Source organism: Macaca nemestrina, chromosome 7 (assembly GCF_043159975.1).
Source record: "Macaca nemestrina isolate mMacNem1 chromosome 7, mMacNem.hap1, whole genome shotgun sequence".
NCBI lineage: Eukaryota > Metazoa > Chordata > Mammalia > Primates > Cercopithecidae > Macaca > Macaca nemestrina.
In genome coordinates this window covers 54,715,393-54,733,987 of record NC_092131.1, presented here as the reverse complement: position 1 = coordinate 54,733,987, position 18,595 = coordinate 54,715,393, and the positions used below count along the sequence as shown (strand labels likewise).

The following is an 18,595-nucleotide window of genomic DNA, read 5'->3' as shown; positions in this document are numbered from 1 at the left end:
AATTTTGGCCTGGCAAAAGAGCAAACTGAAGGTAGTTTTACATTTCTATTTCAAAAAGAATCATTCAAATCGGGAAAATTCGCATGCTCTGGATCACTCTGTGGGATATTCAGGGAGAGCAGACCCCTTCGGCTTCCTCTCCAGCCCTTTTAAAAGCAAATTTTGTAGATTATCTCACCTGGCTTGTTGCCCTCTGAGTCTGATGCACAAAATTGCTTGGTGTTTGGCAAGATTTGATTGGCAAGAAAGTGTTCCTGTGGTTAGTTTTTGTGTCTGACCCTTGCTGGGAGGTTAAGGCTAGTTTCTATGCTTGTACCCTCGCAAAGGCGAACAACCCTGTTCACCTCCATTCTCCTCTGTAGGAGACAAGTGTGGCCGGGAGGAGGGGCACCCAGCGGGGTGGACCTCACGGTAGCAAGAGGGCTCTGGAGCCACATTTCCTGGGTTCAAACTCCATGGCCATCATCCTCTGGGAATTGACCTTGGACTTTATGCCTCAGTTTCCTCATCTGTAAAACGGGGATGGGGGTGAGACTTTTGGTTTATGTGATTGAAAAGATAACACATGTCAAGGTCATAGTCTTAGAGCAGATACACACTAGGTGCTCAGTTGAATTTAGCTATAGTACAAATGGCATATTAAAGAAAATATCTGAAAGAGGGTGTGTAGCATTAACAAAGAGCAACATAGCCTTCTTGCTTGTTGTGAATTGTCTAGTCATATTTTCACCAGTGCCTGCTGATGCTGAATTTGGCCTAGGCACAGTGGTGTGAAAGAACCAGTTGGCAACAGTGTTTGGAAGGAATAGGTCCACATCGAAGATGCAGCACCTGGCCTCCGAGTTCCTGAGAAGAAGCAGGATCCTTGGATGGGACAGCCCATTAAGCATGTAGCTTTGACCAGACCACCCCTTCCTCATTCTTGGAAAAAAGCCAACAGGTGACTCCTGGGGAATGTTTCACACTGACCAGGTTTTTCTTTTTTCTCCCCACTCTCATGTATTTTTGCTCTGAAGTAAAAAAAAAAAAAAGTCCTGCTGTGGTCATTTTGATCTCATCATGGTTTTTCATGTCAGGCTGGTCCATTCAATATCTAGTTACTGGTAGGAAACCAGTTGCTTCTCAGGCTGAGGAAGGAAAGCACGAACCTCCAAGTCCTCATTCCCCCTCCTCCCAATTGTGTAGTCTCTTATCCCAAGATTTCCTGGAGGAATGTGGCTGCAGGCACGGAGAGCGTCCAGGAAACAGGATTGCTCAGGGGGCCTGAGAAACTGAAGGCAGGCACCGAGTAGGTCTGAAGAGGCCGGAAGGGGTGGTTGTGAGGCAAGGTGGAGGGAAGTGAGTGATGGGGCTGCAGAGCTTTTTCCGAGACGTGGGTGAAAAGTTAGGCTACCTATGGGCCTAGGAGAGCACTACTTTCAGAAAAGGACTGGCACGAAGAATGTAATGAAGCGTCAGCACTGGAGCTTTCTACTCCACACGAATGCAGCTGAGTGCTAACAGGTCTTCGCTTATTCCCCATTCTCTTTTTGTGCATCTATTCTGGAAACCCAGGTCCTCGTGCTGTCTTTGAATTTCCTCTTGGCTGATGAGTTTTTAATCGTAGTTCAGAGTCTCTGGGCCTTTTCCTTAGGCTCCTTCTTAAGCTTGTAGGATTATCTGGCCAGATCAGTTATTCTTGCTTTTGAACTGTGTAAATTATAAATACTTTTCCGAGAAAAGAGCACTGGATGGGGATGCAGAAGCTCCAGCATTGTCCTTAATTGTGTGATCTTGTAGTCACTGTCCTAGATGCCCCTTTTAGGACTGAGGCACTTACTCTCCCAACTGTTGGGAAGATTGGCTGTGATGGCTTACAGCTGAATTTATCTGTAAGCATTGCCCTTGGCCTAAGGCATTGATTGCTAGTGGGGGTGATTTTGCCCCACAGTGGATATTTGGCAATGTCTAGGGTCATTTTTGGTTGTTACAACTGAGGGGGGGCCCATGCTACTAACATCGAGTGAGTAGAGCTCAGGGATGCTCCTAAAATCCTACAATGCACAGTATCCTACAATAATTATCCATTCCAGAATGTCAAAAGTGCTGAGGCTGAGAAATGCTGTCCTAAGGGAGCCGCCATACCCAGGATTAAACCTCCTCCTCAAAGGCAGTCTGGATCCTCGAACAGGTTAATGCAGTGGACAGGGGGGTACAAAGATCTGGCCCCTTGCTTCAATTTAGGGCCAACATAAAAAAGGCCGTCCTAGCTCCAGAGCTCTCCATGGGATCGTCAGAGGCCTCTGTGACTGCATCACACTTCAACTCCTCCCCCTGCCCAGTCCAGCTTTGTTCCCTCACAGGCGCTATTCCTGAGAAACACTTCCCAGCAAATCTTCTGCACACAAATCTCCTCCAAGAGTCTGTTTCCCAAGGTACTCAAACTAGGACAGTTCACAGCAAAAACAATCCTGAGAAGCAGAGTGAGTGTTGCACTTTTGCTCCTTGTTAAAACTGAGGCAGACTTCATTTCACTTCCAGACTTCTATTAGTAATGTGTGACAGAAATTGCTAATTGTATCCAGTGTCTCTCCTCTCCCATTTTATCTCAATAATAACAATTCTAATGGGACATAGGCTGCCTATATGTTTGTTAGGCTTGATAACATGACCGTGTTATCCGGGAGGTAAATGTTTGTGATGTGTGGCTCAATCCAACTTCTGGGTTGGGTTCTTATGAAAAAGGACCATGTCCTCTCCTCCCCTGAGCCCCTTGCCACTGGCTGGACTGCAGAGGTAATGGAGAGACTAGAGCAGTCACCATGAAAGCCTCAAGCAGAGGATGTCAAAGCAGCAAAATGGGAGGAACATAGGTCTATGATAATTATGGGGTCAGTCAACAAACCCTGGGCCACTTTTCAGGATTTTTTTCTTGCTTTTGTTTTTGAGACAGTCTTGCTTTATCACTCAGGCTGGAGTGCAGTGGTGTGATCTCTGCTCACTGTAACCTCTGCCTCCCGGGTTCAAGCGATTCTCCTGCCTCAGACTACTGAGTAGCTGGGATTACAGGCGAGTGCCACCACGCCCGGCTAATTTTTTGTATTTTCAGTAGAGACGGGGTTTCACTGTGTTAGCCAGGATGGTCTGGATCCCCTGACCTTGTGATCTGCCCGCCTCGGCCTCCTAAAGTGCTAAGATTACAGGTGTGAGCCACCGCGCCCGGCTCACTTTTCAGGCCTTTATGTGAGAGATAAAACTTTTTTCTATGTTACTATATTTTGGAACTCTCTTTTACAGCAGCCAAACTAGTACCTGATAAAAGAAAAACTTCAACTGAATTATATTTAAAGGAGTTTAATTGATCAATGAACGATTCGCAAATCGGGCAGCCCCCAGAATTACGGCACATTGACAGCAACTCCAGCACAGCCACGTGGTGGAAGGAGATTTCTAGACGAAAAACTGGAAATGACATGTAGAAATCAGAAGTGAGGTACAGAACGGCTGGATTGGTTACAGGTTGGCTTTTGCCTTATTTGAACACAGTTTGAACACTCAGCAGTGTATGAATGGTTGAAGTACGGCCACTGGGATTGGCCAAGACTCAGGTATTGTTATAGGTGCATACTCTTAGTTAGGTTTTCAATATAGGTTGCAGTTAGTCCACAAATACAAGTACGGAGTCCTTCTCAGGCCATATTTAGTTCACTTTAACATGCCTAAACTATGCATAGCCTTAGCATACCAAAATGAGCATGATAAAACCTATAAAAAGATGTATTATTTTTAACGATGTTTCATTAACCATGTTTTTATTTTCCATTCTTAAGATAAACCACATAATTTTATGATTGAATCCCTATTGTCTGCATCATAGTTCTAACTAGCAATGGAGAGTGGGGCTGGGAATGAGAGTAAGAATATCAGAATCCTCTAGAAAATTGTTTTGAAAATGCACACACTCAGGCCTCTCTCTTACAGAGATTTTAGTATACCTTTGGGGTGGAATATATTTCAGGTAGGTGTTTTGAAAACCTAGGATAGCTTATAAAACTTGGATCTACTCTTATATGTCACCTTGCTCCATAAAGGAAACACAGAGTAGAAACTCAATTTTTGTCTTTTGAATAACTAAATGAAATTTCTAGGACTAGGGGCATAGTAGATGCTATGGAACTTTTTCTTCTTCTAGTTGCAAAGCTAACAGCTCCTTATGGAACTCAAAAGGCATGCCTTATGTTCCCAGCCAATAAAGATCTAAGGCCCAACAGATTTGTGAGTATCCGAGAGAGTAAGAAAGAGTAAGAGCAAAGATAGGTAGAACCCCATCACTTGCTTTTAGTAGGTATATTTTCAAGTGGTGTTTGAAATCTAAAACTCCTCATAGCCATTCAAATGTATTTCAACTGGGAGGTTATATTGTACATATGTTGTAGGTACATTAGGTGACCCTATTTTCTTGGCCAAAGAATCACTGGGCATTTATGTAAAATATTTATAGGTGGATGACCTTTGGCTAAAACTTTATAGCCTATAATTGTATTTACTGACTAGCTTTAGTAGAAGTATCAATGCACATTGATTAAATAGTTATGTGTAGCTAGTTCAAATAGCTATGTAAATCCGGATTAGGAAGTAATGAGCATCCTCATGCTACACAGATATTAATTTGTGACTCTTACTGAGCTCAAATAGTTGGGTAGGGTGATACTGACTAAAGCAAGAGTTCTGCCTAGTGCTCATCTGAACTGGTGTCTCCTGCTTTCGGTGCCTCACAGAAGTCAGTGTGAGGGCTTCCCTGCTGTTGTCACTGTGCTGGGGCCCAGGACCCCTCAGCCTGCAGCCCGGTGGTCAGGACAGTGATAGCAGCCCAGGTCCCAAGCTGCTTTTAAGACTTTGAATTTCTCCTTTATGCTGAAGCCCTTTCCTACATTGTGCTATATTATCAGGGGTTTTCAGGGCCCTACTGGTCCCTCTAGGCTCTCTATTACTCATAAATATTTTGCTTCATCTCCTCCTGCTAACAGCTTCAATCTTTCCAAGTTCAAATAAGTTCAAAATCTTGAGAGGAAAATTGGCTCATCTTTGTGTCCCAGGCTAGGTCAGAAAACGCCAACTCCCCCAGGGATGAACAGCCCTTGGGTCAGTGATCACCTGGCAGGGGACCCCTATCTGTCATTTTCCTGAGCTCAGGCAAAATGAAGGGCAGTACTAGCTTAAAAGAGGAAGTTGGGCACTTCTAATGATGTGCGCAGTTCCTACAGAAAGGCTCTCCTGTTGTTCGGAAATCAAATTCCATTGTGCTATAGAGAAAACTATTTATTAAAAAGTCTGTGTTGAGGCCGGGCGCGGTGGCTCACGCCTGTAATCCCAGCACTTTGGGAAGGCGAGGTGGGTGGATCACCTGAGGTCAGGAGTTCAAGACCAGCCTGGTTAACATGGTGAAACCCCATCTCTACTAAAAATACAAAATTAGCTGGGCGTGGTGGTGCATGCCTTTAGTCCCAGCTACCTGGGAGGCTGAGATAGGAGAATCACTTGAACCCGGGAGGCAGAGGCTGCAATGAACTGAGATCCCACCACTCCACTCCAGCCTGGAAGAGACAGAGGGAGACTCCGTCTTAAAAAAAAAAAAAAAAAAAAAAAATCTGTGTTGAGAGTTAGCTGTCCCTTAATTTAGTTGAAGATGGTCTTTCTTGATTGTGCATGTATTTATCAACTTCAGAAGAGATCTAGATGTAAATTCCAGACCTCTGTTATCTATGCAGAAATCCTATGAGGGAAAGCAGTGTCCATGAGCCTTTTAGTATTATAAGAATGTGGAATGTTAAATGGGAAAGGTATCATAACTAAGAGAGTTCACATTTTAGGGATAATAAGGATATTCCCATGGGTTGTCATGGTGATTAAATGAAGTGACCCATGTATGCACCTGGCATTTAATAGATGATCAGTGTTTGATGGTGGTTATTATTCACTGTGGGATCAAATACCCTGAAATTTTGAAAACATTTATCTTGAGTGGTTTGGTTTTTCTGTTTTCATTGTTTTATTTGCTCAATTTTTGCCATGAAAAAATACTATCTCTCTAATCACTGAGATACTAAGAAACGTGTCCAATATCCAGAGGAAGGTTGAACATCCCAAAAGCTTTCAAGTTCCCCTTAGGTGCTTTGACTTTACCGGAAGTTTCCACCAGACAATTAGTGATCTGTTATTAATTCAAAGCACACAGGCAGTATATGCAAACTTGAATATAATTGGGAATAACACACATTTATGTGTTTTATCAAAATATTGAGTGGGCATAAGTTAACCTCACCTTCTCCTCCAAAATTGCAAAATACATAATATTCTTTGGCCATTTAAAAGAATGAGGTATAACTTCTACATTGTGAGAGGAAAAAATGTCCACAAAGTATTGTTAAAAATCAAGTTACAGAACAGTTTTATAATATGTTGCTATTTTTATGTAATTGTAATAGTATTATAAAATATATGACTTGTGCATAGAAAAATAATCAGAAAAATACACAAACTTCATTACAGTTGTCCCTGAGGGCATGGGGGATTTTTACTGAAAATATTTCAGTGTGGTTTAAATTTTTACAAGGAAAGGATAATATTTTTGAGATTATAAAAGTAAAAAACTTAAAAGTAGATGAGAACTTGCAAAATAGTTTATTTGAAGCAAATCTGGTAAAGTATACAAGGTGATTAAACACAAATAGTATGTTTTTGTTACTGACTTAAGTCAGCTCTTCTACCACTTGGTTTAGTGTTTCTAATATTTTGGCCACCTTGGGCAATTTTTATTACTTATTACAAGCTTTTCGCTTTCAGTTTGTTCTCAGCTTCTAGAATACAAGGTGTTAAATAACATCTCATTGCACTTTTGATTGCTCACTCTCCCAAGACGTGCTCTCAAGTTATGCTTAAATTCTCCATCTCAAACTATCTGCTTCCCAGCCTCTGGGGACTCTTCTCCCTAGAGGTGGTTCTGGGCTGGCTTTGAACAAGTTTAAGGACCCAGTTGCTCCTGAATCTATTGTTAGGTGATCGCTGTTCTCCTTTCAAACTGTTTTCCCTATTGCTTAGGGCCATATGGTGACCCTCAAAATGTAGCATACCTGAGTATTTATTGAGGTTTGCTTGAAACTCAAAGTCCTAGCTCCAGAGATTCTCCTTCAGTGGGTAAAGGATGGGGCCCAGGAACCTGCATTTTAATTAATAATCTTATAGAATTCCATTCTACCCCAGGCGTTCTGTGGAAATGTTTCAGGCACTGCAGTCAGGGAGGGTTCCAGGGTTCATTCACTGTCAGTCAAAATGTATCTGCTTTTATCTTTTTAAAATGAGGCATCTGGCCAGGTGCAGTGGCTCTAACCTGTAATCCCAGCACTTTGGGGGGGCTGAGGCAGGCAGATTGCTTGAGGCCAGGAGTTTAAGACCAGCCTGGCCAAGACATGGCAAAACTCCCCTCTCTACTAAAAATACAATTAGCTGGGCATGGTAGTGCATGCCTGTAATCCCAGCTACTCGGGTAGCTGAGACATGAGAATCACTTGAACCCAGGAGGTGGAGGTTGCAGTCAGCCAAGATCATGCCTCTGCACTCCAGCCTGGGGCAACAGGAACAGACTTTGTATAAATAAAATAAAATAAAATAAATAAAATACAATAAGGCATCTGGTAAGATATTACTTGTAGAAATCTGTTCATCCACATCTACAGATCTAAATCTCCCAATCTTCTCCTCTGTATCATGATTTGAAAGGCCTTCTTCAATCCGTAATTCTAAGAATAATCAAGCACGCAAACCAACAAGGCTCCTCAAAATTCACTTCTTTTTTAGCTTTGTTATGGCTTCCTTTTTTTTTTACAGTATAGCTGAGTTTTTTTTTTTTTTTTTTTTTTTTGGTATTAGGTATAAGGTAAGGATCCATCTTAATTCTTATCCCAAATAATTTACCAATTATATTTACAATTCGATAAGAACAATCTATTTTCCCACAGATTTGAAATGTAGTATTTATCATATGTCACATACCTACTTGGCTCTATTTCTGGGTGTCTTCTTCCCTTGATATAGCTGCTATTCTACTATTATCATTCTTTCTTAATTATGGTATCTTTATAGTACAATCCATTATTTCATAGAGCTGATTGTCTTTCATTATTCTTCACCTTGAATATTTTTTCATTGGGTTGACTTTTATATCTAAGAGAATAATGTTTGCTTGGTTCTGGAAAAGTCTCTGAGATCTTAGTCAGATTTTCGTTCAATTTACGAATTAATCTGGTAGAGGAAGCAGCTTTGACATTGAGTATTCAGCATGTCCTTCCAGGAATATAGTATGTTTTTCAATGTAATTGGTCCTCTTTTATTGTCCCTCAATTAAGCTTCTTTTCTGCCTTTTGGTAGGATCTGCACATTTCTTGTCAGCAATCAGTGTAGAGTAGTACAGAGCATGTGTGCTCTGGAATCAGATGCCTGGGTTCAAAGCCTGACCAATCAAGAGACTCTGCACAAGTTGCTTAATCTTGCTTGTCTCAGTTTTCTCTTCTGCAAAATGGGTATGATATTAATAGTACCTAGCTCATAGAGTTCCTTAAGGGATAAGTAAATCTCATGCAAAGCACCTAGGACATTTCTGGTATACATTAAGTGCACTTTACATTTCAAGTTAAGCTCTCTTTCCATAGCTATAGCTGTCTTATCCAGAAATTAAAAATGCTCCTTAAGTGTCCTTCACTGGAACACAGGTGAAGTCTTTGAAATGAGAAACACGTAAGAATATAAAGTAGATAGGTTAAATAACAACTCAGAGATGAGTATTTAAAGCACTAAGGATTTGATGGTATAGACAAGGAAGAATAGCCTCTGTGGAGGCGAACTCCTTGAACAAAGGCAAAGTCAGGGCTTATCATTATAAAAAGCTAAACCCACAACATTTCACAAGAAAAAGGGATTGATGTAGGCAAATCTAGTTTAGGGTCAGCTGGTTGCAGTGGTGCTTTACAGGCTGTTTACTGGCCTATCATGGTTCTGTGGTTTCGGTAGGAATTGTGTTGCCACTAAAGCTCATGCTCTTTATTCAGGCTCCTGCCCAGAACTACTTTCTTTGATTTTAGACAGTCTTCAGTCATTCCCTAGTCTGTACTCCATGGTATAAATGATTGTTATGCTACATTTAACTATAATTTTATTTTTGCGGTTTTAACCCCATAGATTCTGAACTACTCACCACTAACCCGCTGTGTTATTTATCTTTGTCTCTAGGTGCTTTGACTGGATTCTAGCACATAGTAAGAGCTCAACGAATGTTCCAGTGAATGAAGTAATCTCCTGGCTTATATTCAAGTTGGGGACAAGGATCTTTCAAAGAGGTGTGGTACACTGACTACTGGAAGTTATGTGCTCCTATTTTATACAACCTCTGGATCTGTTTCCTCATCTTAGAAGACAAAGTTAGAGTCCTATCAATGATTTTCAACCCTTGTTGCATATTAGAACCACCTGCCAAAACTAAAGAAAAGAAAAAAACCAAAAACCTCTAATGCTCAGGCCACACCTCACATGGATTGAGTCAGAATCTTTGGTATCTTGGCACTGCCTTTTTTTTTTTTTTTTTTTTTGAGACGGAGTCTCGCTCTGTTGCCCAGGCTTGAGTGCAGTGGTGCTATCTCTGCTCACTGCAAGCTCCGTCTCCCTGGTTCATGCCATTCTCTGCCCCAGATTCCTGAGTAGCTGAGACTACAGGCGCCCACCACCATGCCCGGCTACTTTTTTTGTATTTTTAGTAGAGACGGGGTTTCACCGTATTAACCAGGATGGTCTTGATCTCTTGACCTCCTAATCCACCTGCCTCGGCCTCCCAAAGTGTTGGGATTACAGATGTGAGCCACCGCACCCGGGCTGGCACTGGTATTTTTAAAAACCTCTCCCTGACCCCCAGCGGGCAATTCTACTCGGCAGCCACATTGAGATCCACTGGGCCAGGTAAACTCGCACATCTGTGACTGTGAGGAACAGCTGATAATCTTAAAGAGAGGGAGAAGCTAATTCAAAATCTCTAGTCTTCTGGGATCATCTTGTGAGGTAGCACATATTCAAACCCACTTTGATACTCCCTGAGAGGACATCGCTGTACTATGTAGTCCAGAATATAATTGCTGTCCATAATATGATTCAGAAAGTAGAGAATCAGTTAGTATATTTTGGCAAGACTTACAAAAAAAATGCATAAAAACTAAAATATTTAATGCGTAGTAGGGTAAACTAGTTGTCTGCCAAAGCCGTGTATGTGGAATACCTCACACTTCATGGATGCCTGGCCATTGAGCCTTATTGTGGTCACTTTCACATTTTCAGTAGACCGGTATGTGTATGAGGCTTTGTGATTTCTTGTTAAAAGGATGGAGATTAAAAAAAAAAAAAAGACCAAAACTAAACAAAAACCTTTCTTCTTTGCTACCATAACTTCCTCTATCTGTGGCTGCATTTCTCTGTCCCCACTTCACAGAAAAACATCTTAGATGAGATTTCTGTCCTGTTTTCCACTCTTTGTTGGAACTTCAATTTCGTTTCTTTCCTACTACAGGATGGAAACTGCATTTGCAAGGTCATTACCAATCACCTCCAAACCAGTGATTTTTTTTTTTGTCAGCTTACCTGACCTTTCGGCAACTTTTAACTTCCTTTTAACACTCTTCTTTCCTCTGGTTTCCTTCCTACTTAAGGCTGTTCCCCTTGAGTATCTTTTGCTGGTTTCTACTTCTCTATCTTCTTTCTTTCTCTACCTGATGACTACATATTGGAGTGCTTTGGGGCACCACCCTAGATATTAGTTCCAGGAATTTTTGTCAGAAATACATGCTGAATACCCGACTTGCCCTACCACACCACAGTTTGATGGCTTAGCAATAGTATAGTTTTATTGCAATTTTTCAAACTGCAATTGAAATTTTCCTGAACAAGAATACTTGTCCTGAATCACATTATTGAATGTTGAATGGCTTCAAAAACCTTGTTGCAGATATGATAATGTTTCTTAATGGATTTGATCTAAAATTACATTATAAGACAGTGCTTCTATGTGAAATTTATATGCGGAAAAGTCATTTTGATGACAACTAATGTTGTTTCAATAAGTAATGGCAAGATCAAATACATTTTCCATGCTGTCAAAAGTTAAAATAAGAAGCAGGATCTCTATTTTCACACAAATTTGTGGCAGATATATTTTCTGAGCTCAAACTGCAGTTCCAACAGTGTTTCAGGACCTCATTGCAGTGCACATTTCACATTTTGAAATCCATTTAGTGGGCAGTTGAGGAACTGCCACCTAACCTTCAATTAATCTGAAATGCAAGGATATGCCAAAAGGCAAATATCAAGAGAAGAATCTAGCAGAATTCCATAAATTCCTTCTGAGTGGTGAGTATGCTCAATGAAAATCATATGCTTGTGGGAGATATCGGTGTTTGTTAATATCTTTGTGAAATATATTTTCAAAGATGAAGTATATAAAATCTCATTACAGATCAACAGTAAGAGATGAACACCAACATTTCAACCAATTTTGATAAGGAACACTAATTTCGAACCCCAATTAAGTAAAATGTTACCCCTCCCCAAGAGAATTCCATTCTTCTCATTAGTAGACCTGTATTACAAACAATTATTCCCAATTATAATGTTTTGAATTTCATCAGTAAAAAATTTGTGGAGTTTTTCTTCTCTGTTGTAGAAGTACCTACATAACATCCTTGATTTTGCCTATTGGCCTGCAAAGCCTAAAATATTTTTTATCTGGTACTTTACAGTTTGCCAAACTCTGGTCCACCCTGTCATTATGTCTTCTGTGCACAACTCAAAAGACTCCAGGCCATACTTGTTCTGGCTGCTACTTCTTCAACTACTAGGCCTCTTTTCTCTTCCTCAAGCATATCACAGGCTCCCCTGGCTCAGGCCTTTTATTCTTGCTGCATCTTCTGCCTTTAAACGTTTGTTCTCATCCTTCAGGTCTCACTTTGAGTATCACTTTCTAGAGAATTGCCCACACTTGTTCTCTATCACAAATCACCTTCTTTATTTCCTTCATAGTTATCTCATATAGTTTTTACTTAGTCATTGTCTCCTCCATCAGAATGGAAGCTCCACAAGACCAGATACCTTGCCGTTTGGTTCATCAATGACTGGGACAGAGTAGGTGTTGAGTGATTATTTTTTGAATTAAAGTGTCACAGTGGTGGCTGGTCAGGCATGAGCAAGGCCGGAGAGGGCTCCGCCACTCCTCACATCAGGACTGTCAGGCGACCATCAGGTGACGGTCAGGTGGTTGTTAACTGTCTCTCTATAATAATAATTGGTCACAGCTGGCGCCAGGGAAAGGCGCGCTCCTAATAGATAGAAAACACCTGACACTGGTGGTGAGCAACTTCCTGAGAAGATCTCAGGAGTCAGGTGAGTGGGCTCAAGCACATGCACATGGACAACTTACCCCAAGGGAAGAATCAGGACGAAGTAACGCGAGACCCTGGAAGTATCCAACGTATAAAACCGCCACGTCAACAGGTCACACTGCGCACTTGATCTCTCAAGTTGCCCACTCGGCTCTCCCTCTTCGGAGTGTACTTTCTTTTCCTTTCATTCTTGCGCTAAAGCTTTTTGATAAACTTTCACGCCTGCTCTAAAACTTCCCTCAGTCTCTTCTTCTGCCTTATGCTCTTCAGTCGAATTCTTTCTTCTGAGGGGGTAAGAATTGGGGTTGCTGCAGACCCCGTATGGAAGTGAATTTGCCACCGGTAACAAAATAGTGGGGCAGGAAGCTAGTGGGTTCTAAAGTTCAAAAGCTGTCTACATAGCAGCAAGCCTCTAAGTCTTCCATTCTGACTACTCTCTGCTCATGTTCTCAGTGCTTTTTAACTTTACTATGATGTAGCTATAAAGCATTAAAATAGATGATCAGCCGGGCACGGTGGCTCATGCCTGTAATCCCAGCACTTTGGGAGGCCGAGGCAGGCGGATCATGAGGTCAGGAGTTTGAGACCAGCCTGGCCAACATGGTGAAACCTCGCTTCTACTAAAAATACAAAAATTAGCCAGACGTGGTGACACCTGCCTGTAATCTCGGCTACTCAGGAGACTGAGGCAGGAGACTTGCTTGAACCTGGGAGACAGAGGTTGCAGTGAGCCGAGATCACGCCACTGAACTAAAAAAAAAAATCATTTTGTGTTCACTCTTCTGATTCTGAGATGGTTGGATATTTAAGTGTAGGTAGCGCCACTGTTTGCCAGCTTGGGGTTGCAAACGCCTCACCCTTAAGTTTGTTCTACAAAGTACAGCAAGTTAGAATTAATATCTCCCTAATCAATAAGGACCTTAGCTTGTCTTCCCCTGGGGTCGTCCTCCCTGGATATGAATCTAGGGCATGATTGGGCATGCTCACTTGTGTCTTACTGCCCGTCTGGGTTGTCCTCTCTGCTGGCCGATGGAGCTCCTTCTTAGACTTGAACCTTGGGGCTAGACCTTTGTTACAGGTGTGGTGTGAGGACCAGCAAGCAGCATTAGTATCACCTGGGATCTTGCTAGAACTGCAGACTCTTAGACCCCAATCTAGACCCACTGGGTCAGAACTGGCTATTTAACGAGATCTTCAGGTGAATCTTATGTCACGTGCAGGCCTAGGTGCTGGGTGATCTGGAAGGTAGTTCCAGCTGGTAGTGGTAGCTGCCATTTATCATCTCTGAGGACCCTCCAGAGATCCCTGCCTCATGCAGCACAGCTGGGTCCTGATGGTGACTGCTGCATCACTGTTTCTGTCATTTGGGACAGGGCCACACCTCTTGCTCATCCAAGTCATGGGTGGGATGTAGTTCAGTAAAGTCCAAAGGGTAACCTTCAGCAAAACAGAACTTGATGAGGAGATACTAGAATATCCTAGAACCTCCCTGAGATGCTCTCGGAACTCTCGGTCTGTCCCTCCTGTGGCCTGGGATGGCTCCACCTCTATTACTGGAACTTCTCCAGGCAGCTCCCTGCCACAGAGTCCTGATCAAACCAAAATTCTGAATGCAGAGAGAGAAGAAAAATTATTCTCTGACTTCAGCCTTAGGACTGCTTGTCCAAGCCCTTGTTTCCTGACCCAGAACTGACCCTTCCCCAGGATGACTGATGGGGAAAATAGCCATTCTCTTCAAGGGGAAACCCCACCTCCCACCCATAGAGGTGTGGTCCAATATATAATTGACTGACATAAGCACATTCCCTAAAGTCCGGGTTGTACGGTCTTGAAGGCACATGTGGGATCTCAGCAGCCTTGGCAACTTTCTTTACAGTTTTTCTCATAAAGTATTCTGAAACCTGGGAGCGTAGCCTCATTCTGGGTTACCTGGTTACATAAGAATTTACTTGAAATGTTTAAAGCTCATTGAGAACAGCTCATATGCTTACAGAGGAATCTAACAAGGAAAAGCTGTGATTAAGAACTGGCTGAGATATAGTGAGGTGTAATTTTCTCGATCTCTGTAAACAACAGGTATTAGAAAGATTACCTGCCACTTTCCAGTTACATATACACTGACACCGAAGAAATGGGCTATTGAGGGATCTGAACAGAGCTTATAGAATGACTCTGGATCACTTACAGCTGTCTTTGAAACCCCACCTGATGGCAATTTTTAGCTTTACTTCCCATTTTAGAGCTTTCCTATGTACTTTCAAAATAACCAGTTATGGTGGTTGGAAGGCAGTTCTGCAAAAGATTTTCTAGAGGTTGAAAAGCAGAAAGAACAAATAGAAATGTTTGCTGCTTATTGAATTTAATAAAAGTATCTTATTTGTATAGCTAACAGGCATTTCAAACGCACGATCTCATTTTATCTTTATATCAGCCCTGAAGTTCTGCAAAGCAGTATTTCATTCCCATTTTCAAGATTTAGCAAACTGAAGGCTAGAGAAGTTAAACAGCGAGAAAGTGGTGAAGTTCGGTCTTGAAAACTGTCTTTCAAATCTAAATTCAGTCCTCTATCTCTGCTTGAAGTTTGCATTCACGTTAAGAGTGTAGGCAGTAACAAGATGGGGTGATGTACCTGAATTGCTTATATGGTTTATGGAACCACCAGTTTCTTAATACTAGGTCATTTCTGACTCCTTAAGACACTGAGAAAAGTCTCTGGATCAGAGCTCCCCATGCGCACTTCCTTTCTTTTTCCCACTTTCTCTTCTTTCTTCCCTCTCCTTTATTTCTCCGATTTGCTTCCTTTCTTCTTCACTCCCTCTGGCTTAGCTTGATTCTTAAAGGACTTCACTATTAACATCCAGGATGACTCAGTGTGAAGGAAACCACAGCAGATGTAGAGAAGAAAGGGGAGGAGGGGATGTGGAAGGAGTGGGGAGATGAAGGCCAGGGCAGGTGTGGAGAGCAGCTTAGCACAGATACACTAATTTCCACGTCCAGACTGGTATTCTGAGATGTTCCCTGCTGCTCTGGAATCTCTGTAAACACAGGGATTTGTCTGGAATGACTTTACAGCTCAGCAGGAAGCTTGCTAAGTGCCAGGACTTTCAAACTGTGAGTGCTGCTCAGAAATGGAGGAGGAAGTGCTCTCAGCCCAGGCCCGCGGCCCTTGGCCCTTGCCTGGGCCTGCCGGGGCCATTTAGACTGGGAGAGGGGCATGGAGGCTTGTGCATGCTCCCATCCTTCCACGGTGCCTGCTGCACTCACAGGGCAATGGGGCTGGAAGGAACCTTGCAAAGGCATCAGCTACATCTTTGAGCTGTTGTAGTGAGCCAAACCTAAAATGTCCCAGAAAGCCATAAAAAACACCAGCCTTGTTCTTAAATTTCTTTTAAGGATAGAAACTTTCATGATTTTACTCAGCAATACTTTTTTTTTTTTTTTTTTCCAAAATCCTTTTGCAAGAATGTAAATCTTCCCTGCAACAATTTAATTCTTTCCTCTTTTTTCCTTAATGGCACGTGGTTTCCCAAGAGTCACAGGTAGTGTTTCTGTCTCATTGTTGTGATTGAGTAAGCAAAGCTATCGGGAGGGCAAAAGAAGAAAACCATAGAAGATTGTGTCTCTGGGAAGTGAAATGCAGAGAGTTTCACTGTTGTCTCCATCTTGTAAAAGAGGGCACTGGGAAAGGGTTTGGGAACCAGGGTAAAGCCATGGGGAAGCACTGTTGTGCCGAGGAGGGCAAAGGGAAGGAGGTCATGCTGAACTCTGCTGCTCAACAACGCCCACAACTGCCCCGTGCCCAGCACAGCTGAACTGTCCTCCTCCAGCCAAATGGCCTGCTCTGTAGACAAACTCTTAGATCCAAGTTGGTAATGTAGCTTATTCTGGTAACAGTTATAAGCAGTGGCTTTACAGAATTCAAATCCTGGCGACACTACTTATTAGGTGTGTTAGAGTTCTCCAGAGGAACAAAGCTAGTAGGATCTGTATCTTTATCTCTGTATACCTATATCTATATAATCTCCACACTCATGTGCTGCATGACATTTTGATCAATAATGGATGGCATATTACAGTGGTCCCATGAGATATTGGAGCTGAAAAATTCCCATCACCTAGTGACCTTATAGCCGTCATAACTGCATAGCACAACACATTACTCACATGTTTGTGGTGATGCTGGTGGAAACAAACCTGTGTCTAAAAGTTGTATAAACGTATAGCTCATACAATTATGTATAGCACATAACACTTGATAATAAACACCTGTTACTGGTTTCTATATACACTATAGTATAATTTTTATGGTGATTTTAGAGTATACTACTTAAATAGTTAACTATAAAACAGCCTCAAACAGGTTCTCGGGAGTTTTCCAGAAGTAGGCATTGTTATATAAGATGACAGGTTCCATGCGTTTTATTGCCCTTGAAGATCTTCCAGTGGGATGAGATGTGGAGGTGAAAGACAGTGATATGGATAACTCTAATCCTGTATAGGCCTAATTGTGTGCCTCAGTTTTTAACAAAGTTTAAATAGTTGAAAAAATTAAAAATGAATAAAAAGCTTATAGAACAAGGATATAAAGAAAATATTTTTGTATAACTGTATAATGTGTTTGTGTGTTAAGCTAAGTGTTACTATAAACATTTTAACTTTTTTACTTTTTTATAATAAGCTAAGGTTTTACTTATAGAAGAAGAAAAATTAAATGTGTTTAGTGCAGCCTAACTATATAGTGTTTATAAAGTCAACAGTTGTGGACAGTAATAGTCCAGGTTTTTATATTCAATCACCACTCACTCACCCAGAACAATTTCTAGTCCTGCAAGCACCATCCACAAGTGCCCTATGCAGGCGTACCATTTTAATCTTTTATACAGTATTTTTACTGTATCTTTTCTATGTTTTAGATATGCAAATACTTACCATTGTGTTACAACTGCCTACAGTATTCAGTGTGGTAACAGATTTGTAGCCTAGGAGTAGTAGGCTATGTCATATAGTAGGCTATACCATCTAGGCTGATGTCAGTATACTCTGATGTTCACATAACAAATTGCCTAAAGATGCATGTCTTAGAGCATATCCCTGAGGTTAATACATGACCGTGTGTGTGTGTACATATATATACACACACATACACATACACACATGTATCTCCTGTTGATTTTATATATATCCTCTTATATAGTCCATAGATATATAATATATACTACATATATAATATAGGAACATATAGAAACATAGAAAACATATACAATATCTATACTATGTATAGATACAAATATATAGTAGTGAAAGAGAACGAGCATGTGCACTGTTGAATTTGAAATCTGTAGGGTAAGCCAGTAGGTTAGAGATTCAGGTAAGAGTGGATATTGCAGTCTTAAGTCTGAAGGCCAGAAACTCAGGTGGAATCTCTGTGTCAGTCTGGAGGCAGAACTGCTTTTTCACGAAACCTGAGTCTTTGCTATTAAGGCCTTCAACTGATTAAATGAGGCCCACCCACATTATGGATGGTAAAATTAAAGTCAACTAATTTTAAGTGTTAATCACATAAAAAAATACCTTTTACAGAGATATCTAAACTAGTGTTTGTCCACACAACTGGTCACCATGGCCAAGCCAAGTTCACACATAAAATCAATCATTACTCTAGCTTTTAACTTACTGGCAAGTCACTCAACTTCTTTACACTGAATTTCTCTTTTGTAAAAAGGAGGTAGAATAAAACTTTGCTCAGTGCCTGGATATACTAAGTGGTCAGTACCTGTTGCCTGTATTATGATTGTTGTGAGTTCTTAAGTAAATTATGTATTGGAAATCAAATAGAGCAATCAACTCTATCTATTGTGTTTATTGATTTGCCATCAGAACGAATGTTTAAGTTGTTAGATGTTGACTGATTAATATTTAAAAATATTCATTAGCACAATGGTATGAATATAATATGCTAATACTAATATAAAAATAACATAGATCATCTATGATTTATGTCTATCATCCCAACAGATCAACTGTTTATTTTTCTGTTCTCTAGTCCTTCCCCATACATACATAAACATTATTTACAGAGCTGTATTCAAGATGGATTAATGTTTGCATTTGGCTGTTTTCCAATGAACACAATAGGTGTTAAGATATTA

At 41.1% G+C, this 18,595-nt stretch overlaps 1 protein-coding gene and 1 long non-coding RNA gene across 5 annotated transcripts in view; one reads left to right on the top strand and one right to left on the bottom strand.

The window, feature by feature from the left end:
* The window catches only part of LOC139364290 (uncharacterized), a 216,298-nt gene that overhangs the window by 120,637 nt on the left and 77,066 nt on the right, over nt 1-18,595 (top strand). For all 4 annotated transcript variants that reach the window (XR_011625875.1, XR_011625876.1, XR_011625877.1 and 1 more), the window contains one exon: nt 9,262-9,368. Coding sequence is in view for 1 of the 4 variants with exons in the window: in XM_071100167.1 (XP_070956268.1) it covers nt 9,262-9,368 (107 nt within the window). In the remaining 3 variants the exon portion in view is untranslated. The remainder of the gene's footprint in view (nt 1-9,261; nt 9,369-18,595) is intronic.
* LOC105481808 (uncharacterized) overlaps nt 1-18,595 on the bottom strand; it is a 71,194-nt gene that overhangs the window by 49,315 nt on the left and 3,284 nt on the right. The window lies entirely within an intron of this gene.